This window comes from Callithrix jacchus, chromosome 5 (assembly GCF_049354715.1).
Source record: "Callithrix jacchus isolate 240 chromosome 5, calJac240_pri, whole genome shotgun sequence".
Classification (NCBI taxonomy): Eukaryota; Metazoa; Chordata; class Mammalia; order Primates; family Cebidae; genus Callithrix; species Callithrix jacchus.
The window spans coordinates 55548330-55572092 of NC_133506.1; the positions used below are offsets into that span (position 1 = coordinate 55548330).

The 23763-nt window shown below is 44.0% G+C and overlaps 3 protein-coding genes across 12 annotated transcripts in view; 1 reads left to right on the top strand and 2 right to left on the bottom strand.

Annotated features, from left to right (window-relative positions):
- SYCP2 (synaptonemal complex protein 2) overlaps positions 1-2847 on the bottom strand; it is an 84790-nt gene extending 81943 nt beyond the window's left edge. For 4 of the 5 annotated variants that reach the window (XM_078372039.1, XM_078372036.1, XM_078372037.1 and 1 more), the window contains exon 1: positions 2743-2847. Coding sequence is in view for 1 of the 5 variants with exons in the window: in XM_078372038.1 (XP_078228164.1) it covers position 2739 (1 nt within the window). In the remaining 4 variants the exon portion in view is untranslated. Of the gene's footprint in view, positions 1-2738 lie in introns of all 5 variants that reach the window. The other variant, XM_078372038.1, reaches the window with a different exon arrangement.
- Positions 2848-6725: 3878 nt separating this feature from the next.
- Positions 6726-10552, bottom strand: PPP1R3D (protein phosphatase 1 regulatory subunit 3D). The gene has a single exon (XM_008996205.5). The coding sequence runs from the start codon at positions 10158-10160 to the stop codon at positions 9261-9263; it is 900 nt and encodes a 299-aa protein (XP_008994453.1). The 5' UTR covers positions 10161-10552; the 3' UTR covers positions 6726-9260.
- An 83-nt stretch (positions 10553-10635) lies between these two features.
- On the top strand, positions 10636-20430 carry FAM217B (family with sequence similarity 217 member B). 6 transcript variants are annotated; one of them, XR_013535265.1, is made up of 5 exons: positions 10636-10788; positions 12427-12538; positions 12644-12729; positions 14392-17346; positions 19693-20430. XR_013535265.1 is itself a non-coding variant. In XM_017972145.4 (4 exons), exons 3-4 carry the CDS (start codon positions 12704-12706, stop codon positions 15542-15544), a joined length of 1194 nt encoding a protein of 397 aa, XP_017827634.1. In that variant the 5' UTR covers positions 10636-11418; positions 12427-12538; positions 12644-12703; the 3' UTR covers positions 15545-19131. The 6 variants fall into 6 exon arrangements, 5 of the variants coding, with proteins under 5 accessions (XP_017827634.1, XP_035154977.1, XP_035154978.1 ...); XM_017972145.4 differs by lacking the exon at positions 19693-20430 and having other exon boundaries at positions 10636-11418; positions 14377-19131; XM_035299086.3 differs by lacking the exon at positions 19693-20430 and having other exon boundaries at positions 10636-11367; positions 14377-19131.
- The last annotated feature ends 3333 nt before the right edge of the window (positions 20431-23763 follow it).

The following is a 23763-nucleotide window of genomic DNA, read 5'->3' on the forward strand; positions in this document are numbered from 1 at the left end:
AAGGAAACTATTCATTAATTACAATTCTATGAGAATGTTAATACTTCAAAAATTTTTTTTTAAAAATACTTTTTATATGTATTTTATGTTTGTGATATAATCCCAAATTTGATACATTTTGAGTATAACACACTTTAAGTAATTAGTTTTAATCCTTAGATCATTGCTGTCAATAGTAAAGTCTTCATTATAACACCATTTGTTTAAAAATGACTATATAATTAATTATGTATTTTATCACTTATTCAAAGATTACCAGCCCATCATCAGATATCCAAATAAATGCATTCAGTTATCTTGTATACTTTTCAGGATTCAGTCATAAAAATAATAGCCATGGCTAGTGGCCTATGCCTATAATTCTGGTGGCTAGCACTGTGGGAGACCCAGGCAAGAGGACTGCTTGAGCCCAGGAGCTCCAGACCAGCATGGGCATAGTTAGATCCTATTTCTACAAAAATGAAAGTTAGCCTGGCCTGGTGGCTTGCAGCTGTGGTCTAGCTATTCAGGAAGCTGAAGTTGGAGGTACAGGTTTCAATGAGTCATGTTCACGCCACTATACTCCCACCTGTGGGACAGAGCAAGACCCTGCCTCACTAATAATAATAGCCATACATGCATTTTTCTATTTCGATGCAGTGAAAGTGTGTTTGTGAAATTTGAGACTATTTTATTTCACAATTTGAAAACTTAAAAAACAAAGTATGTCGTGGGGGCTCCATTTACACCCTTTCTCTAGGACCAACAACTGTTGGGGCAGTCTTGCCTATTAGCATATGCTTTTGCTGTTTTCATAACTAAAGCCATTTGCAACAGTGTATTTTACAAAGTGCCCTGAGACATGAATTACAGCACAGAAAAAAGTACACCCAAAGAGGCACATAAAGCTAACAAGATGGTTTTACTTTCGAATCTACTTTTGCACAAAGTCAGTCGGGGAAAAACAAACCAAGGAAAGCAAACTGAGTAATCCAGTTACACACACACGCCTCAAAGCTAAATGTATACAGGCTGCAATAGAGTCAAAAGTATAGCACTATCCACAGTATCAAACAAGTCAACATTTGCAAATTAAAGAGAAAGCTAACTCTAAAAAGAAACAAAAAAAGTTATACACTTTTTTTCCCATCCCCTTGAGGAAACAATTTAAAAGATGTTTAGGAACTACTGCCATGTAACAAAACGACTTCGGAAACCGAGAACAGAATAAAAATGTTTCAAGAGAAGTGTGGACTTCGGTGTCAAGTAAGCAGGCTTTGTGCCCCAGTCTACTGAACTCGGGGATTGGTTAGCGGCCAACAGAGAACTAGTGAGAAGATGACTGTGTATCTTCAGGCAGCAGAAGGGGTTACAGTCAAAAACAACCACACACAAAACAACCCGGCAGATGGAAGAGGCACAGATTTTCCCCCCACAAAGGAAAAATCGCTGAATGAACGCAAGCAGCAGTGGATAATCAAAGTCCCCTCTGCCATGGTAACAACATAGATAAGATGTCCAAAAAGACATTAAAGGCAAATGAAGGGGAGGGAAGATGTCCTCCTCCTAGCATCATTACTAAAGTAACAATGTAGACCGGGATCGGTGGCTCACACCTGTAATCCCAGCATTTTGTGAGGTCGAAGCAGGTGGATCACCTGAGGTCAAAAGTTCGAGACCAGTCGGGCCAACATGGTGAGACCTCGTCTCTACTAAAAACACAAAACTAGCCAGGCGTAGTGGCGTGAACCTGCGATCCCAGCTACTCCAGATGCCGGGGCAGGAGAATCGCCTGAACCCGGGAGGCTGAGGTTGCAGCGAACCGAGATCGCACCACTGCACTCCAGCCTGGGTGACAAAGTGAGACTCTGTCTCAAAAAATAAATAAATAAAAATAAAGATATAGACGTTGCTGATTTCGCAAATCCTCGGCTGGGCCTCGGGCCTCACCAAGGAGGGGCCGCAAGTGGAGCCAAGTGCCACCCATTGAGCCGCTCGGGGGCCGCAGGTGCAGGCGGTGGGAGGGAAAGCCAGAACGGCCGGCCGGGGGCGGGGCGTTGGAGGAGGAGGGCCATTTTGAGCACACTCCGTTTTTCCCTAAGTGGAACCCACAGTGGCAACAATAAGGCCAAAGGGGAAGTCCCTGCTCCCAACGCCAGCACGGTGACCGCTTTTTCCAAGGGTCACCCCGGAACCAAAAAAGCACACACACCCCTGAGGCACGCCCCAGGCCGCAGCGCCAACCCCTCACCCAGGTGCCCCGGAGGCTGGCGAGCAGAGGCCCCCAGGGGTTCCCGACGCCACCCCGGACTGGCCCGCACCACAGCAGCAGGCAGGGCGGCTCGGCTTCCCCTCCCGTGCCCCTTAGTCCCAGGCCAGCTCCCGGCTTGCCAACGGCACCGCCCCGCGCCTCAGCCACCTTGACAGAGCGGCGAACGCGTGGCGGCGGCTCGGAGAGCCCACTTCCTATCCTCGAGGCCGAGGCCCGCGCCTTCACCAACCAGATCCTGTCCTGGACCAGCGCCCACGCGCACCACCTTCGTTACCAAATCTGCATAGCCCGTGCCCCGGCCCACCCTCAGAGTCTCCCCTCCGCCCCGTGGCTACAGAACCGCGCCCCCTCCCCCTTGGTGGCTTCCACAATGGCTCCGCCTCAACCGTCGGTAGCTTCCCGCCCACCTGGCCTAGAAGACCAAGCCAAACCCGCACCCACACTCCGCTCCCGCCATCGGGGAAGCCCACCAGGCTCCCTGCTCAACTTGCCAGCAGGAGGAGGCCTCTGCGTGGAGTCGGTGGAGCAGTCCCCACTGCCTCCGAGCGTCGCAACTCCGCGCCTCCGGCACCGCCGCAGCGCCTCAGGAAGCCGGTGGACGGCGGGAAGCGCCCGTCCAATCCGCGCCAGGCGCGGTCGGTAGTGCGTCCAATCGGCGTCGCTGCCGGCCAGGCCCCGCCTCTTGAACGCACAGGAGGCCTGTAGGGTTGGTGACCTGAGGGGTCGTCGCATTGGGCGGTGGGGTGGACGCAGGGGGCGTGGCTCAGGCCGGACCTTCCGGTCGCTGGGTCCCAGCTGTCCTGGAACTCCGGCCTTGGGGGCGGCCTTTCAGTTCCCTGTCCTCCCGCACTGCGCTCTCCTGGTGAACGCCCCGAGAACGCCCCGAGAACGGAGTCGCTCCTGCCCCAGAGGAGATGTACTGCCTAGCCTCGGGCCCTAGCCCCGGGACAGGCGAGCAGGGAGGGATGGAAGCTCGAGCGGAACCAGGAGGAGCGCGTCCCTGGAGCCCGGGGTCCCGGGGCTCCAGCCAGTGCTGAGGAGGCGGAGGCGAGCCGGACTTGGCGGGGGCCAGGGTGCGGCGCTGATTGCTCGTGGGCGAAGCCTGGCTCCGGCCAGCAGGGGGCGCAGGGCCGCCCGGGCTCCTGGGTGCGGGTGCCGGAGGTCAGGAGGGACCGTAGGCGCCTGGACGCGGTGCTGAGCTGGGTCCCCTACCGCGTATTCCTAGGCTTTTTCGGGTTTCCATTTAAAATAACCGTTTAACTTATGCAGCCAGCGGGTGCTTGTGTACAAAATGCAAGCTCTGGGTCAAGCGTGGTGGCTCACGCCTGTAATCCCAGCACTTTGAGGGGCCGAGGTCAGGAGTTCGAGACCAGCTTGGACAACATGGTGAAACACCATCTCTACTAAAAATACAAAAATTAGCTGGGCGCAGTGGCAGGCGCCTGTAATCTCAGCTACTCGGGAGGCCGAGGCAGGAGAATCGCTTGAACCTGGGAGGCAGAGGTTGCAGTGAGCCAGAATCACGCCATTGCACTCCAGCCTGGGTGACACGGCAAGACTCCTTCCCAAAACAACAATAAAAACAAAAAAACGCAAGTCCTTTGGAGACAGGCATAGCAGGGAAACGTCCCCTTGCTTCTTGGCTTGCAGAGGGCGTCGGTGTTCGGCGCTCAGCCTTCTGGGTGTTTTCCACGTGTTCCCATTCTGGAATAGAAGGCGTTCCATGTGCACTGAGATGCAGATTGCTCTTTCTAACAGCTGAATAATGATTGAATTACGTGGATTAACTTCATCCGAAGAATTCCACCCTCTACTGATTAGCCTGCACTTCCATTACAAATAATATTGCAGCAAACCACCTTTGGATTATCCAACATTTGTGTCGGATAAATTTTTAAAATTGGAATTGTATGTGTAAACTTTTTATAGATATTGCAAATCAAAATTTAAAATTATATTTTAATAACATTTAAATTTTCTATCCAAAAGGTACCAATTGTTTAAAAATACGGGACTAGGATTTAGACGTGTGGTGGAAAGCACTTAAAAAAAAAATAAATACAAGAAATAGAATCAAAGCTCAGTTGAGGACCAGAGCCAATCAAATCACATTAAATAAGCTCTCAAAAGTGTTTTAAATATTCTGCTTAGCTAAAATTACCAACTTCTTTTTTTTTTTTTTTTTTGAGATGGAGTTTCGCTGTTGTTACCCAGACTGGAGTGCAATGGCACGATCGGCTCACCGCAACGTCCACCTTCTGGGTTCAAGCAATTCTCCTGCCTCAGCCTCCCGAGTAGCTGGGACTACAGGCGCACACCACCATGCCTAGCTAATTTTTGTATTTTTAGTAGAGACGGGGTTTCACCATGTTGACCAGGATGGTCTCAATCTCTTGACCTGGTGATCCACCCGCCTCGGCCTCCCAAAGTGCTGGGATTATAGGCGTGAGCCACCTCGCCTGGCCATTTCTTGACAACTTTTTAACTACCCCGATTTAACTTAATTTTGATATATTAGTTTTTTAATTCAGAGTTGGCACATTACATATGCGATCTAAGGTACACCAGGAGTATGCAGGGATTTGAGGGGATTTTATATGTTCAAAGCTTTCAATGCTTTTGAATTCTTCATATGTTTAAGTCTTAATGTATAACACAAAATGTAAGAAGATTGTAGAGTGCTTCAAAATTGTGACCTGACAATTTTGCATAATTATTTTCACACTTAATTTTTTGCCAATAGATTTAGGATCCTTCATGATGGAGTTGCGAATGCACGGCAATTTTCCTAATACACTTCAAAAATAGTGATAATTTTTTACCTTGCCATTTTTTAGTAGAAGAACCTGTTAGAGCCCTTTATGTTGCTTCATGTGTTCAAAAAGCCTGCGGATTATTTAGTAAACATCAGTAAATGACAATATGGAAGAAAAAAGGGTATCGCTAATTTTAATACTAATTGAATTCTTTTTAAAGGTTTTAGACTGTGGCATTTCATGAAGAAACTTATTATAATCAATATTTGGAAACTACATGCCATGGTTCACACCTATCATCTCAGCACTTTGGGAGGCTGAGTTGATGGAATTGCTTGAGGCCAGGAATTTGAGACTAGCCTGCGCAACATAGCTAGACTCTATAAAAAACAAAATTAGCTAGGTGTGGTGGCATGCACCTGTGGACCTAGCTACTCTACACTGGAGGCTGAGGTGGGAGAATTTTGCTTGAGCCCAGAAGCAGGAGACTGCAGTGAACTATGATTGTACCACTGCACTCCAACATTGGTGACAGGGCAAGACCCTGTCTCAAAAAAAAAAAAAAATCAAAATTTGGTTTTCAATTAATTTAGCTTTCTGAATCAACATTTATTTGGAATATTCTATATGTCATATCACAGGTAGAGAGAGCATTGACTTTGAAATAGGGTTGAATGCTCAATTTGTTACTTAGCAGCTAAGGGACTTCAGGTGAATTACAGTTATGCATTGCTTAATGATAGTGGTAAGTTCTGGGAAAGGTGTCCTTAGGCAATTTCATCGTTTTGTGAATATCTTAGAGTTGACTTACAAAAACCTAGATGATATAGCCTACTACACACCTCAGCTACATATAGTGCCATTTATTGCTTCAAGGCTGCAAACTCATACAGCATGTTACTGCACTGAATACTGCAGACAACTGTAACACAATGGTGAGTATTTACATATCTAAACACAGAAAAGGTAAGTAAAAATATGGTATAGGCCAGGCATGGTGGCTCACGCCTGTAATCCCAGCACTTTAGGAGACTGAGGCAGGCGGATCATGAGGTCAGGAGATCAAAACCATCCTGGCCAACATGGTGAAACCCATAAAAATACAAAAAAGATTTGGGCATGGTGGCATGCACCTGTACTCCCAGCTACTCAGAAGGCTAAGATGGGAGAACTGCTTGAACCTGGGAGGCAGAGACTGCAGTGAGCTGAGATCCTGCCTTTGTACTTCAGCCTGGTGACAGAGCAAGACTCCATCTCAAAAAGAAAAAAAAAGGGGGGGCATAATTCCATGGACCCACTGTCATACATACAGTCACTACATATAGTGAAATGTTATGTGGTCTATTGCTGTACTTAAACCTCTCTGAGCCTTATTCTTTTCAGCTAAGAAAAATCGGATGTTGTCTACCAGGTAGCATAACATTCAGAAGTAAATGAAATCACATATTTAAAGCAAGCAAATAAGGGAAGACATAATAAATGTAAGTTTTCTTCCCCCGTGTGCAAGACTTTGTACTTAGGTGAGGATCATGATCTGGGAGGAAGGCAGATACACACTCATTACTGCCTGCACAGTGTCATTAAGTGTTGTAAGAGAAGTACATTAAAGATCAATTCCCTGTATTCCCCTAGATATTCGTCATATGTCATGCTGACCTGGCATATAAAATTTTAATTCCTTTTCTCAAAGACATACACAACAACTCTGCTACTGAAGCTGCAGCACAATGACAAAATTTATTTATTTTTGCCAATGCTCTACATTTATAAGTGTTGTAGAAAGGATAAGACGTGAAATTATTTAAACAAGAAGTTTCTAAAGCTTGGTCTTCTGTCATTAGGCCACAAGAAAAACATACTCTAGCATAATAGAATGGCCCACAGCTGTTTTCACACATATACTTTAATACTTACGCATGGGTAAAATCATTTTAAATAATAAAATATATGTGGGGAGACAATCCAGCAATTGCACAGTCCACCAGAAAATGTTAATATCTAAGCAATATAAATGTTTTAGGGTCTGAAAGTTCTCCTTCAGTTGTTCCACAGCATCTTTATTAACTAGGCAAGTACATTTAAGCTTTTAAATTTCCTAATGTTGATATCTTTTAAAAGGCACATTGAGGTTAACTTAATACCAAAGATATAACATTTACTTTATATTTCATGACCTGAACACATAGATTATGAGATTCTCTACATGTCTTTAAGTAAAATAAATCTGGCAGCTCTCATACCTAAATTCTCTGGACAATTGTATTGCTCTCTTTTGCAGGGCCAGGGGCTTAACAGCCAAGGCCCTGAACAGGCTTGCTGACCTAATTGGACAGTTGGTTAAATAGCAGGAAATGTAACCAGGATTTTCTCTCTCTTGCATGCCAATGTAGTGAACAGTGCTAATGGCCAGAGACTGCAATTTAGTCACAGTATTTTTTTTTTTTTTTTTTTTTTTTTTGAGACGGAGTTTTGCTCTTGTAACCCAGGCTGGAGTGCAATGGCGCAATCTCGGCTCACCGCAACCTCCGCCTCCTGGGTTCAGGCAATTCTCCTGCCTCAGCCTCCCGAGTAGCTGGGATTACAGGCACACGCCACTGTGCCCAGCTAATTTTTTGTATTTTTAGTAGAGAAGTCAAAATTCAGTGTTCTTAGATCAAAAGATAACAAAGAAAGCGATCCCAGTTCTTTGAACTAGACAAGCACAAAGGTTGCAATTATCAAAACCAAATTGGTAAAGGGCAAAATGTGTCCTTTCGGTATTGATTTGACAGATGCCAACAAGCATTCAAAAGTTTAGAATTAATTCCCTGGTGACAGTATCATAAAATTGATCACACTGGTTTCAACTGTATCACAAACACACTTCACAAACTGGAGATCTGATCCTTCTTGGCTTTTTTTTTTTTCACACCTTAGTTCTAGCACCTGTAATCAGAGAGACCACTGTTCAGCACCAAAAGAACCATCAGCCTGGAGTTCTTTGGAGTTTTAAGCGATTGCCTAACCCAGGAGGGCACAGTGGTCTTGACTTCTTGGCTGAAGGTTTAAAACAAAAAAGAATTTAATATTTTAAAACTGACAAATCTAGAACATGTTAGAAACCCTATTTGAAGGCACAAAGTATAAAGTTTGTGGGTACCTGATAAAACATGACATATGTAAATACAGCTCCAAACAATTTACAAGTATAAATATTTATCAATTATTTTTCTCTAGTGCTCTGGCTATTGCTGAAAACACCTTCTAGTTCCACCTTCTAACTGGATTCCCAAAAGATAAATACTGACATCCTCTGATGCTTAACAAGAAATAAAAAGAGTCACCTTAATGGTCAAAAAGGTAATCACCTTAATGGTCAAAAAGGGCACTGTTGCCTAAAATTCTCTAGTCACCTGAAAATTGAAAAAACGAAGGCAAGACTTCTTAAAACGTTTAGGAAGTTTCAGACTTAAACAGAATGGCCTGAACAGAGAAATACATGAAATCAGAATTGTGACTGCAGAGAAAGAACTGTTTTGCTAGTTTAAGTTTGAAGCTTTTCCCCTCCTCCCCAGCTGTTAACCTAAGAGACACACAGCCCCACCAGGGCTGTCTCAGTGCCCAGGAATGGTTGTGTGATGACTGATAATTTCTTGCCTATTAATAGTTTCCCACTGTTAGAAGGCTACAGCCCATTGGCAAGCAGATGTGGTCTCAGGTTTTCCTTGTCGTGGGGCAGGAATGCCTGGAGGGACCATGATGTGGGTCACACTGTACATTGTTTACTGTGGGCACAAACACACAACAGACCTTTTTTTTAGCTTATTAAATCGAGAATATTCCTGAGGAGGCATTCGCTATGAGCTAAAGGTCCCAACATCACAATAATAAATAACAGCTATGTTTACAGAGACACATTCAGGACACATGCAAAAGCTCTTCCTAGCAGGAGGGGGCCTTTCCAAAACAAGCTGCTTGGGCCTCCCCAGAGGGCCCACCCTCCCATGCACCTACCCCACCACCGTGCCCCAACTCATTACACAAGTCAACTCGGCCTTCCGGCCACCTGAGGCTGCTTTTTAGACCAAGTGACTCAGACATTTCAAGCAGAAGACAGGATGGGCCTCTGCCGGGGGACCTCGCAGCAGAAAATGAGGTCAGAGAACTTGCAGGGTGGCGAAGAACAACCAGATAGATGTGAGGGCCCAGCAGGGAAATGAATGACAGCAGGCGTTGCTTAAGTGTGGAGGCTCCAGGCTGTGGCCCCGCGCGGCTCAGATGAAGTGGATCCAGCTCCCTTCACACTCCCCGCGAGGCATGTGCAGCGCGTGGTTGCGACACGTGAGGCTGTAGTCTTGGCCACCGTTGTTGTCCCAGTACTCGGCACCAGCCACTTGGTAGCGCACAGCGAAGTGCACGAGGGAGCCGAGCTCCAGCAGGAAGGGAGGCACCGGGAAGCCGAAGGTGAAGACGTCCTCTGCGCCCTCAGTCCCCGCGGGCCCGCGCCACCTCGCCACCGCCTCGTGGGTGCTGCGCCAGCCCGAGAAAGTGTAGCGCACCGCCACCTGCTTCTCGAAGGCCACGTTGCACACGCGCACCGTACCGCTGATGCCAAGGTCCGAGCAAGTGACACGCTCCAGGCACACCAGCTGCCGCCGCAGGCGCTCGCCAAAGTCGGCGGCCTCGACGGGCGGCGGGAAATCGGGCACCAGACACTGCAGGGTGAACTCCAGGTCTTGGCTGCTGCAGCACAGGTCCGAGTTGATGGCAAGCCGCGACAGCACGTGCAGCGGCACCGACGGGTCGTCTCCCGCGTTGAACACCTTCACCTGCGCCAGCTCCAAGCCCAGGGCGTCAGCGAAGCGCACGCGGAGCTGCCGGCTGCAGCCCGGCCGACACCCAGCGCCCGGCGCGCCCGCGGCCTTCTGTCGGCGCTCGGGGGAGCTGGGCAGCGAGCGCGCTCGCCGCAGGATGATGGGCCGCAGGCGGGGGTCGCAGCCCGACGGCGCCGGCGTGGGTGGCGGCGCGCGGCCCGGGCTCCCCGGGGGCCTACAGTGCGGCGGCTCCAGAGCCACGTTGCTGTCCAGGTCCGACAGGCAGCTGAGGCTCCGGGGGGCGAGCTTCCGGGATCCCAGGGCGCTCGGCAGAACTGCGGAGCTCGGGCCTCTGGACATGGCCCCGCCGGCCGTCGGAAGATGGGGAGACAGGGATGAGGGGATGCCTCCCGACCCCGCGACAGCTCCCTCCGTGCTCAGAAGCCGCCGAGAGTCCGCCGTGTCTGCAACCTACGGGGGACCGCTGGGGCCCGGCGCGCCCTACTCTTGTTCGCCACCTTGCCCCTGGAGTCCTCGCCCGGGTCCTCCGCTTCTTGCAGTTTAAGAAATTTTAAGAGACGAGCTCTTCTCTAGTGGAAGCTTTCAGAAGCCTCCCGGGAACTCAGGGTAGCGCCTCTTTTTTTCTTTCTTTCTTTTTTTTTTTTTTTTTCTTGCTTCCTTGGAGGTTCTTACGAGAAGGCTGCGTTCTGGGAGCGGCCCCTCCCACTTTCCCGGTCGGTGGCGTTACTTACGAGGCTGCAACTCGACCGGGTGCAACTTCCCAGAGAGCCTCCGCCCCGCCCCTCGTGACGCCACCTGCAGGCGGGCCCCCGCCAGCCCGGGCCGGGCCTGAGAGCTCCGTGGAGCTGCGCGCCGCCGCCTCCAGCTCCACTGCCGCAGCGCGCCGCAGCCAGGCCTCGCCGCGCGGGTGCCGGAGACGAAGGAAGGCTGGGAGCCTCGTCACGTGTGCGCTGCAGTCGCGAAACAGGTCTGATCAATGTCTGTTTACGTCTGCCTGGACCGCGCGCCTATCGATCCCAGACCCTGTCTGCACAAACGGAGGACAAGGAAAATGCATGCTGCGTGTCCTTAGATTTCTGGGTTGTGGCGTGGGGAGCGGGGGTGCAAACACCGGCATTGCCAGCAGCTGGCCCCGGGCTAATTGTAAACGTCGCGGCTAGCCCACACTTTGGACGGGTTCACTGCAACCTAGACCCTTGGCCAGACCGCGGGAGCGTCGCTGCGTGGAGGAGCAGCCTCCTGTCCGCATCACCCACAATGCTTTGCCGCCCCGAAAGGCCCACAGATTCCCCGCAGGGTGGGGACTTGAGGCGCTGCTGTTGTCTTCCTGGACCCAACGCCGGAGAGGAAGACGGGCAACCAGAGTTAATACCCGGTGATGACTTCCGCAGCTGCCCTTAATCAGCCTCTGGCGCTTGGGGAACAGATTTGTAGACAGAGTCTCCGACTTTCAGCTTTGTTTCCAAGCAAGCCGGAAACACCAGCGAGGCCTGGAGCTCGTTTTCTGCATCCTTAGAACCCTGCAAGCCTTCGTGTCTCTCACCGGGTAGCTCTGAGCACAAAACCCCACACAGACTTTGGTGTAAATCTTAACCAGGTGAAATGAGTGAGAAAGATCCAGGTCCACTTTCCAGAGAGCAGTTTGGGGCCAAGCATTCCACTGAGAAGGTTCCTTTTTCCTGTCCAGAGGGACAAAGCAGAAAGAAAAAAGGACTAAGGAAGGGGGTTATATTAAAGAACATTTTCTACATCTAAAATGAGTCAAGCTTGTTGATTGTGGTATAATTCATTAAATGTGAGAGAGTGATTTTATTTATCATCGGATGTGAGCTAACTAAAAAGGCTTACATGGTTATTGTGGAAAAAATACAGGAAAGTTTCAGGAAGAAAATATCTATAGTCACATCTCTTTTATGTTACAGAGACAGGTGATATGGGAAAGAGAAATATCCAATTTCCATTCAGCGCACTTTTAACAGGCCGCTCAAAATGGGAGGGGAATAACAGATATCTGTGGTATGGGTCAACAGTATTTCACAAAGAGAGAATAAGTAATATGTATGAATATATGGAAAATCTTGTAATGGATTGATGCGATAGAGAAGGCAGAAAAATTGAGTGGGAAGGTCTCTCTTAGAGTTTAAGCTCCTTCAGAGCAGGGACGTGCATCATCGCTGCCATTATGGACACTCCTATAAACATTTGTTGAATGAATGAATGATTGGGCAACGCAATGATTGAATGCTGTAATAAGACCTGACTTTAGCCTTCCAAATTTCTTCAACATGTTATTTCCAAGGAAGATATACTTGTGTGTGAATAGTGGGAGAGAGAGAGAGAGAGATGGAATCTGTTCACAGTATTTATAGCAGTGTGATCCTGTCTCTAATGTCTACTGTAATAAGGAGAAAAGACAAAACTGTAAGCATAAGACAATGTCTCCCTTCCCCGGGATTTCACAACTCAGAGTACAAAGTGCTATATGATCACAGCCCTAATATTTTAATACTATACAAGTATTAAAAAACAAGTGAAAAACCAACCCAATACCGGTGGTAGGACCGTTTGCAATCAATAGTTACTGACAGTATTCTGTGGTTTCTAGTTCCGGTGGTGAGGAGACCTTTCCAAATATAAGAGGAATAAAGAAGTCACCTCCCCAGCTGTCATCATCTTCCAGCAGATTGAGCAAGAATATTTTGAGCACTACAGAAAAGGTAAACTTAGAAGAAAACTCTTACTTCGATTTATTCTGGGTTTTTTGTTTGTTTGTTTCTCATGTATGTGTTCACAGTACTTATTACTGCATCCTTGGTTTTTAGACAGTCCATCAAACCCTAGATGATGATCAGCCATGCGATTTTTTCAAGAAGAGGAATAGGATGAATGAATCGCATCAGAAAAGCAGGTAAATAGTTTTAGTATAATTGTATCTTGCAAAAGACTCATTATCTCTGTTGTCTAGATTGAATAGATTTGGGGGAAAAAAGTATGTCTATGGATAAGAAATATACATTTATAATTTTTAATCTAGCAGAAATGAGTAGAAAAGTAGTTTAAGCATAATTATTAGTGGATAAGGATTCCAGTGGTCATAATTCTGTCAGTTGTTAGCAGAATTATAATTTTTAGTAAGTCCCTTACTCACTTTTCTATGTTAGTTTCCCTTTATATAAAAGGTTACTAATAATAATTAACTTTTATGGATGCACACTGACAGCCAGGCAGAAACAAAATGTCTTAACAGGTTACGAATTCTGAATAATGGACATTCTTTCATTTTTTCATTCACTTATTCAACATTTATTGAGCACATGTTGTACTATTGGCAATGATTTAATATCCTCCATATTATCAATTAAAATGTAGCACATATTCAAATAGTTGCTTGGTTTGTTTGAAACCACTGGCCAAATGAACCTCTGAGGTTTCCAGAAAGCATGTTTATCACCCATTTCTATTCATTCCATCTGACTTATATTGCAGGGAATTATTATTAATCTTAAATGCTAAGTTCTTGGTAAATAAATTGAAAAGAGGATATTTTCAACTCTAATGTGAGATTTGGCCTCAGAATAAGTTATGCCTGAAAGAATTAGTTGCTATACTTGTAAGGCACACAGTATTCATTATTTCCTTTGCCTGCTATTTCGCAAGATAGCTCTAAGACCCTGTGTTTTCATTCATATGTGTTACAGGGCACCATATGATTTTATTTCTGTTCTTTAAACACAATTTTCCCAAATGCAAATTTTCACTCAGCTCAGAATGACCACTAATCAGTTATTAAATTGCAAAACTTGCATGTTATAATTATGCTTAATTTAAAAGAGGTGTGACCAGGCGTGGTGGCTCAAGCCTGTAATCCCAGCACTTTGGGAGGCCGAGGCGGGTGGATCACGAGGTCAAGAGATTGAGACCATCCTGGTCAACCTGGTGAAACCCCATCTCTACTAAAACTACAAAAAATTAGCTGAGCACGGTGGCGTGTGCCTGTAATCCCAGCTACTCAGGAGGCTGAGGCAGGAGAATTGCCTGAACCCAGGAGGCGGAGGTTGCGGTGAGCCGAGATCGCGCCATTGCACTCCAGCCTGGGTCACAAGAGCGAAACTCTGTCTCAAAAAAAAAAAAAAAAAAAAATTTAAAAGAGGTGTATAAAAGTGATTTTTACTTCTGAATATTATTAAATGCTTTTGACCATAACAATTCCAGAGTTCTACAACTGATTTTTTCCAAACTTATGTTTTTTATACATAATTGCTCTAAAAGTATAAAACAAGCACTTTGAGAAATTACTAGTTTTTCCTAAATGCTAATATTTGAAATAAAATGGAAACTGTTCATTCTCTTTTGTCACATGCATTATATCATGTACCTCAAATAGAGTATTATATGGGAAAATATTCTGTAAAATTACTTCTGCGGTCAGGAGTTTGGAAGCTGACATTTTGTAATGCCTAGTAATAGCTGGGACAAAAAAGTACAACTAGAAGATTCTTTTTGTTCCTTTAATTTTAGTCAGACCATTTTTTGTCTTATGTAGTAAGAATTGCAGTTTTATTTTTAACAGCAATATGAATGCTGGCCCATCTTGGAATAAAGTGCAGCATTCAAAGGATTCTTCAGGAAAAAGGCAGAGTAAATCCCAAGTACCCCATGCTTCTTCCCAGATGAGAAGCAGCCTCTCAGCTGTCACCCAGCCAACTGAAGAAAAACTTAAAGAAAGCATTTCCCCAGAAACAAGACCCAAAAGGAATCCACTCAGTTCCAGATGTCAGGGGACCTCAGGGAATAAATTGTTTCTTGATTTTCAGTCAATGAGAATTATTAAAGAAGATGCTGATGAGGACAGTGCAAGTGATCTGTCTGATTCAGAAAGAATTCCCGTTCCTCCTTCTCCCCTCACACCTCCAGATCTCAATCTTCGAGCTGAAGAAATTGATCCAGTTTACTTTGATCTTCACCCTGGTCAGGACCATGCAAAGTCTGAATACTATTACCCTGATTTCCTTCCACCCCCTTTCAGCTCCTGGGACTTGCGGGATATGGCCCTGCTTCTGAATGCAGAGTACAAAACTGAAGCTGGGCCACGGGTGGGAGGACTTCTTGGGAAGTATATCGATAGACTGATTCAGCTTGAGTGGCTGCAGATCCAGACTGTACAGTATGAAAAAGCAAAGGGGCCCAAAGCAAGGCCTCCCACTCTCCCTGGGACTCCAGGGGCACTGAAAAGCCCTGGGAGAACTAAGCTAATTGCTAGTGCTCTGTCCAGGCCGCTACCTCACCAGGAAGGGGTTTCAAAGTCAGGCCCTTGCCTAAAGAAAGCTTGTCGCAGTGAAGAAGTCCATCCATCACATTATGCATTTGAGACTTCCCCCAGGCCCGCTGATGTGCTGGGTGGTACCAGGTTTTGTTCTCAGAAACAAACCCTTGAAATGAGGACAGAAGAAAAGAAAAAGAAACCCTGTAAGAGTGTGAGGCTGCGTTGGGATCTGTCCTGCGGTGACAGCAGCTCTAAGGTGGAAACCAATGGTAACATTCGAATTCCCAAACAGGCAGCTGTGGTTCTGGACTCAGCAGATTCCTGCAAGGCCTCCAAAACACCAGCACATGCACATCCTAGGAAAAAGGGAAAGGCAGAGAGCGGTGGTCATGCCACTGTATCGAGTGAGAAAAAACTGAAAACAAATGGAGTAAAGCAAAATACGTATAAACTCCACTAAACATCTGAAATGAGGAGCTGCCAAGACCTGCAGGTACCTCAGTATTAGAGCTCTTCCAAAAGTCAAAATACTGTGAATTTTAAGGAATTTTACAGTACTGACATTTAAGTAGTTGATTGGCATTTTTTCCACCTTATTTCTACTCCCAGTGGGTTATTTTCCAAAGAGGAAGTGTCTTTCAATAAGCCTTTCTTCTTGTCAGTCTTAGGCAAATGAGAGCACTTTAGATAAAAATTACCTAAAATATGTGCCATATAAAGGAATAAAATGGCTCCTCTCCAGGGGAAGAGCCAGTGAAACCTCGGCAATAGTAGCCTGTGTAGAGCAGATAGTGCTGTTATCTTACCATTTTCACATGCACTTAAGTATATAAATAGTGCAGACTGTTTCAAATGGTGTGGAATCCTAAATATTTAAAATAAGGCCCTTCTTGCCCTTGCTGACAGAGCACTGGCAATTAGCTTACTTCTCCCAGTGGCTCTCTTACTTTTTTATAAGCTCTTCAAGCAAAATTTCTGTTTATTTTACCCTTAGGAGAAGCTTTAGTTCTTCCTCAAGTCAGGGAGTAGTGAGTTTGTGTTTTGAGTAGTCATTTATCACTAAGCTGCTGGCTCTTTAGAGACAGTGGAATCTAGTACTTTAATACATTTTCTTTGACATGTTTTTTTTCTTTCTTTCTTTTTTTTAAAGGGCATTTTAAACTCAGAGGCGGTGGTAAAATCCAATTTTTAGTTCTCCAAACTGAGGTTAAAATAATTTGCAGAATTTTCCAAAGTCAATGGGCTTAGCGTGATTATTGCTGTTTGGTGGGGCTAAGAATGAAATAGTTGACACTCTGGAATTGCTGGCATGTAAGGCTTCTCCAGAGAGGTGCCACAGGGAAATCACTCTTTACAATTTGTAAATGATGAAGGGCCTGTAAAAGGATCAAAACACATTGAACATAATAGTTACAGAGTTACTGATTTGAGATCCACACCCTGTTGTCCTTAGTCAAAAATAATGATCTGTTTTAGTTTTCAAGAGCAGGATTTTATTATCTTGCTTGGGAGTGGCGGGGGGGAGTAGAATATGAATAAAGTTGCTGAATGTATTTAAACCCCCTTATCTGGTCTTAATGCTTCCTGACTCTCTCCAGGGTTTCTTGTTTTTTTAGGTGTGCTGTGAGCTTTCTGTTTATATTTGTGCAGTGTGTTTTAATACTGCCCATGTAATTATAGTTGATTTTATCCCTTTAAACAATTATTGTATTTGTTTTTCACATAGAGGTTTCAGTTTTTTCACCTTTGGGGCAAATGAAAAACTTAGCGTTTTTCATTTGGGAATATATAATAGCTTGTAAACTTTCCAGACAGCAATAAATGTCTGAAAAAATATCACAAACAGCATAAGGACAAGATTAGGTAGCTATAATTATATGTATATAATTATAAAAAGCAATGTGCAAAGGTTAAGTTTTAAGATCTTTTAAAAATCTGATTTTAATCATACCAAACGACATAACATTTTTTATGGTAGGCTTTTTCTTTAAGACTTAATTTTCAGACTTGTACAAGTTCTTTCTTACATTCTTTCTCACACCATCCTATTGGAGAAAGCATGCTTTTACACTATAGTCTTTAAGCTTTTTATGTGAATGAAAGATGTACATAGAGTAAGCATTACTTCCATAGTCCTCAAATATACTATAATTTTTGTACTTACTATATGTTTTCTATTTGGAAAACAGCACTATTCTTAGCTTTCATGTGATTCCTGAGTGATGTCTGGTGTTCCTTGCCTGCCCTATTTTGTGAGCACAGGTGAGTCTGTTATCCATGGCTGGCACTTCGCCTATGCTCCTTTCTCTGCTAGATTTTTTGCAGCTCTCTATGAAGTTTCATGGCCGACAGACATCCAAAAGCATGATATTCTATCCACGTGTATATAGATATACTCATTATGTTTAAACTAAAGGGTTTATGCTGAGTTGCTGCCTTTCCCTGTAATGTATCCATGCGCGTACTCTTAGAGACCTTGAATAGTTGAGTGTAAAGTGATTTATTAATATTTCTACTTGCCTTGTATATGTCTGAGCTGAAGACAATCATGATTAAGAAATTTAGAGGTGGCCGGGCATGATGGCTCATGCCTGTAATCCCAGCACTCTGGGACGCTGAGGCAGGTGGATCACCTGAGTTTGGGAATTTGAGACCAGTCTGACCAACATGGAGAAACCCGGTCTCTACTAAAAATACAAAATTAGCTGGGCATGATGGCGCATGCCTGTAATCCCAGCTACTCGGGAGGTCGAGGCAAGAGAATTGCTTGAACCCGGTAGGCAGAGGTTGCGGTGAGCTGAGATTACACCATTGTACTCCAGCCTGGGCAACAAGAGTGAAACTCTGTCTTAAAAAAAAAGAAAAAAGAAACTTAGAGGTAATGCCTCATACATTTGTTCCCAGATTTTTCAACTGAAGCTGATTCCATAATCTGGGAAATAGTCATAATTTCATGTGTTAAACAGTTTTAAAAGCCTGAAAAAGTGACTTTGCTTGTTTACTTTCTGCCTCAAATTGGCTATTTTAACCAATATTATTGTGACTGGATCATAGCTCCTAGTGAATAACATGAAGTGTTTTAAAGTTAGGTCTATTATGAATTAACATAAGCACAATTTTAATTTTATGATATGTGATACACATATCTAATACATCTTAATGCACTAAATGCTGCAGATAAGAATCTTGCTATTTTTCAAGTAGACAACATTGGAAAGTTAAATCATGAATTCATTCAGTTCATCAAGTCAAAAACACTGAGTGTCTTGCTAGTCTAGTGACGTGGGTCATTGTTTTTCCAAGAAGTGCCTCTCATTTTGGGGGAGTTGTTTACATATACCCTGCATTTAAACCAATTAAAACAATCCAAATTTTTAAAAAAACATAGAAAAGAAAAATATTGCAGGCTTAGAATTATCTAATGGAAAAATTGTAAAAAAGTACAAAAATAAAATATATCAGTATTTGCAGTATTCTATATGATTATTAAGTTTAGACTCTTTCTCAACTTCTTAAATGACTAAATGGGTGAAGACTTGTAACTAACTTGAATAGGGTAGACTTCTAACTAACTTGAATAGGTAACTAAATGGGCTGAGGACTTGTAACTAACTTTGTGCCCTATGACAACAAGGATGGGGAACAGAATATCACTGGTCTTGCCACATACCTAATAGCTAAAAGGAAAATGGTTTGTAGTTGTTCTTGGGCCTATAATGTTGCTTTTCAGAAGGACATAAGACTTTCTGCTTCATATGATATGGGTATTGTCTACTTCCTCATTCCTGTATGCTCATTTATTGAGTGGTTACATAAAAATATAACACTCTTGGTGGTACTGTATTTTAAGGAAATTCAGAAGCAGTATTTATTATTTATGTACATGTACAGAAGGACATCATTCAAAATGGCCTCAAAATATTCAGCACGTTTGTTATTTGCTGTTATATTGTATGTTTAGTTTTGTATGTAATAAACAGAATTCATGTAAGTTTTTGTGGACTTGAATTTCTCCTTCCTTGAGATCAATTAAACAGCAGAAAAATATTGTCTGGATTTTTCTGGTATTGTTTTGCTTTGCTCTTCATGCAGTTCTCTTCTGAAGCTTGCTTTTATTTTCTCCCTGGTTATTTAAAAGAATTGCCCAGGTTGAAATGCTGTTTCAACTCCTGTCTTAACACTACGTGACATAGGTATCCAAAGTTAACATTACCAGATATATTTGAGAAGTATTGCAGTAAATTCCTTGAGTCTCTCTTCCCCTTATTTGCCCCTCAGAAGATGTTGAGGATTAATTAGGGGAGGAGGATGCAAATTCAGTAAGCATAAATTAAGATACCATGTGATGTAATGACGTTGTACCTTTATGTACATATCCAGAAGTGAGTAGGTCTCTTTGAAGGAAGTGGCCTGGTTTTGAGCAGCTCTGGCTGCAAGCATTCTGAAAGGCCCTTTGCTCTTTTAACTTCACTTCTGACAATAGGGTGCATTCTTTTGAGTCAACCAAATTGTGGCAGTAATGTTTGGTAGCTTAAAAATAATTATTTGGGTATGTTTTGAAAACCATGTCAGAGGTTTAAATTCATTTTTTTTTTTTTTTTTGTACAGGAAATGTATTATTTTGGGATGTTGCTGTTTTATTATCCACAAGGTGGCGACTAAACCTTTTCAGATAGCGGTGAATTTGGCCTGTGGGTGCCTTCTAGTTGAATAAAAAGGTTTTTACTGGAATCAAAAAGAAATGGAGAGAAAAAGACTTTTCGACTTCAGGCCCAAAGCATGTTCTTAATTTAACTTCACTCTGCCATCAGAAAATGAAATGGTTTATTATATGCAGTTAGGTGCTGTGGAGGATTCTCTGATTCATTGAACATTCCCACATCATAAAACACTGTATCCAGCATAGAAGCTCAACGAAGTAACATAAATCATCAGTTTATAGAAATCTGCACAGAGATCCCTGTTTCATAAAATACAGTTTGACTATTTTTGTCTTCAGCAATTTAATATATAAGAAATTACTGTAATAATACTGGAAAATATATATTGAATTGAAAAATGGGATAGTCATAAATATAATTGTCATAGCTTAAATGAGATTTTAAAGCAAACAAATAGCACATATTTAACTTTATATTACATTAAGCGAGGACAATTTCCTGGCTTGCTACTCAAATAGCGAGCTTCTCCCAGGAGCTACTGAGTCAAAGTCTGCATTTTAACAAAATACTTGGCTCATTAAAGTATTTTGGGATTTAAGATGCTCTGATTTTTTTTAAAGGATATATTTTCACCTTAACAGAACAGATTTTGATGCAGAAAGATAAAAACAGCTGTTTAAATCTTCCCCTTCTCTTTCCTTCTTTTTCTCCTTTCCTAAACAAAGATAAACAGTTTATGTCAGAGGTGTCTGTTCTTTTGGCTTCCCTGGGCCATAATGGAAGAATTGTCTTGGGCGACACATAAAGTATACTAACACTAACAATAGCTGATGAGCTAAAAAAAAAAATCACAAAAAATTATAATGTTTTAAGAAAGTTTATGAATTTGTGTTGGGCCACATTCAAAGTTGTCCTGGGTCACAGGTTAAACCATCTTGATTTACAAACAAAAATGATGGAAGAAAGAGAATGGTGATTCATACCATTAGTACGAATAGCATTGGAATATACTTATGAAAAGTGAAGCCTTCAATATGTTACATCTGGCAGAGTTTTTGTTTGTTTTTCTAATTGTTTGTATCTGCAACTACGAATTAACTGAAACAATTGGAGCAAGAGAGTAAAAGCTCTCCAAGGTAATTTTCTGGCCAGCTCTTGGTGGCTGACAACATACTAAAACCTAAGAAACTGCACACTCAGATCAACCCATGTGATTAGTAAAGCAATCAAAATTGTAAAACAAAATTCTTAATCCTTGAAAAAGAAATCCAGAAATACAAATGATGGATTATTTTATTATAATATGAAATCTAATGAACTTCAGTTCTTAATATGTGTGAAAAGATATTGGGGTAGAACTAGAGATACAATATCAAGTATTGGGTAAAACTACACTTAAAAATAAGAATAGTTTTCTGCACCTGATAGTGATGAATGCGTCAGGACGGTATGCCCGCCCAGCTTGGACTTCTGCTTGGATGGTGGTCTGGCCGGTCATGCCCCATGCCCAGCTGAAAGGAAGGGAGCCGAGGAGGACAGCAGGACTGAGGGTGGGTGACAAACACATCCAACTCTACCTGCATTTGGCATTTCCCATATGGATCAAGTAAACACCAGAGAAGTGAAGCGCTGGTGGAGTTTTCCTTGATGGAGCCAAATTCACCATTTGTTTTTTTCCCAATGTTGCATTATAAAAATTTTCAGACTGGGCATGGTGGCTCATGCCTGAATCCCAGCACTTTGGGAGGTCAAGGCAGGTGGATCGCCTGAGGTCAGGAGTTCGACACCAGCCAAGCCAGCACGGTGAAACTCCGTCTTTACTAAAAATACAGAAATTAGCCAGGTGTGGTGGCACATACCTATAGTCCCAGCTACTTGGGACGCTGAGGCAGGAGAATCACTTGAACCCGGGAGGCGGAGGTTGCAGTGAGCTGAGATTGCACCACTGCACTCCAGCCTGGGTGACAGCGTGAGACTCTGTATCAAAACAAAACAAAACAATTCAAACTTCAGGACAGTGGAAAGAGCTTCACAGTGAATACGTGCATGCCTGCTTTCACAACTGGACAGTTGCCACTTGGCTCCATCTGCTCCATCCAACCCTCCAGTCGTCTAGCAGTCCCAGCTATGGCCTCTTCCAGGCATTCGACTCCCTTCAGCTTCTGCCTGCTGTGCTCACCCTCCAGGGCCTCCACTCTGGGTAGCTGTTTTATATATTTTATTATATATTTTTTGGAGATAGCATTTTGCTCTTATTGCCCAGGCTGGAGTGCAATGGTGTGCCTTAGCTCACTGCAACCTCTGCCTCCTGCATTCAAGTGATTCTCCTGCCTTAGCCTCTGGAATAGCTGGGATTACAGGCACCTGCCACCACCCCCTGCTAATTTGTGTGTGCGTGTGTGTGTGTGTGTGTGTATTTTTAGTAGAGACGGGGTTTCACCATGTTGGCCAGGCTGGTCTTGAACTCTTGACCTCAGGTGATCCCCCCCCTCACTAGGATTACAGGCGTGAGCCACCATGCCCAGCCCTGCTTTATATTTTGTTAATAGCTGTTATGTCTACAGCAGAGCTAGAGCTACTTCACCACTACTGCTAGCAGAACTCTCCTTGATTATTTTAAAAAACTCTTCTCAAGGATGTTCTGAGAACTTAAACTTTTCTTGTGACAATGAAGAAACGGGACCTTGAATTCAGAAGTGTTTGGCTGCAGAATGATTTCTGTGTTAGTGAACATAGCAAGGTCTTGACTCATAAGCATGAGCCATGTTATTCTTCCCTAACCTGAGTCTTTACCCAAACCATTTCAATCTCTCAGTTACAACTGAAGTTCATTACCCAGTTGTGTCAGTTAGTAAAACCAGCGCAGCTCAAAACTTCAATGTCCACCTTGATGGAAATCTAATCTCTTCCATCTGCCCTGGGTGGGCTAGACTCCCGGGTGGGTATGTGGGCAGGGGAGGCTTGGGCAGCCCCTCACCTTCCAACCCAGCACTGAGATCCTAGGGCATGGTGGTGTTTTGCCATCAGACACCTCTGCTTCCTCCCTCTTCCAGGCTTTGTCTCCCTCAGTGTTGGTGACAGAAAGAGAGACCACGGAGAGAGTCTAAGGCCTATCCTCTGTAACAGGCTGCCCTCCACCCTCTCAGCCTTTCACTGCGGCTTGCTCACCTCTTCGGAGGGGAATTGCATCGAACACCAGCCTTCTCACCTCCCCAGACAGGAAAGAAGGCTCAAGCCCAGCACTTTACTTCTCTGCTGTTTACTTGATCCATGTGGAAAATGCCAAATGGAGGCAGAGTCCAGTGCGTTTATCTTCCTTCAGGCCCGCTGTCCACCTCAGTTTCCTTCCTTTCAGCTGGGTATTGGGCCTGGCCAGCCAGACCACAGTCCAAGCAGAAGTCCAGGCCGGGTGGGGATGGCCTCATGATGCATACATCATTATTAAAAAAAGAACAGTGAGAACTGGAGGTGGGTGGGGGCAGCCCTCCAAAAGATGAGAAGGTTGATTCTGGGTAAGTAATTGTAGCTCATACCTCCCTTGCAATCATCCAGTGATTTTTATCTCAAGAGCAATCTCATTTCTTCACTTGTCAGCTTACGGGGAGCTGGGAGCTGCCACCATGTCGCTATAAAGTATTACTGTACTCCCAAGGACACAGAAAGGAGCACCAGATTATTGTCACTGTTATCACATGCTCAGAATAGAAAGGGAGTGGGACATCTTCTAGCTCAGAGTCACCCAAGATGAGCAGCAGGCAATGCCCAGAATCACTAGCTGAGTTCAAGGCCCCATGGCCTACGCAAGAAGGGTTGCTGTGTGGGGATCTGGTATTTTGCTCAGTTATTTTAAATGCTTGAGAACATTGAAAACTTGGTTGTTTCTAATATATTAAAATACCAATTCATTTTTATTTTTGAGGTGGAGTTTCACTCTTGTTGCCCAGGCTGGAGTGCAATGGTGCGATCTCAGCTCATTGCAACCTCTGCCTCCTGGGTTCAAGTGATTCCCCTGCCTCAG

Excerpts from the sequence above, each read along its gene's own strand:
- PPP1R3D (XM_008996205.5), bottom strand. The coding sequence starts at position 10,160 with ATGTCCAGAGGCCCGAGCTCCGCAGTTCTGCCGAGCGCCCTGGGATCC.
- FAM217B (XM_017972145.4), top strand. The coding sequence starts at position 12,704 with ATGAATGAATCGCATCAGAAAAGCAG. Across the intron at positions 12,730-14,376 it reads GAATCGCATCAGAAAAGCAG|TTTTATTTTTAACAGCAATA; the intron begins GTAAATAGTTTT and ends TAAGAATTGCAG.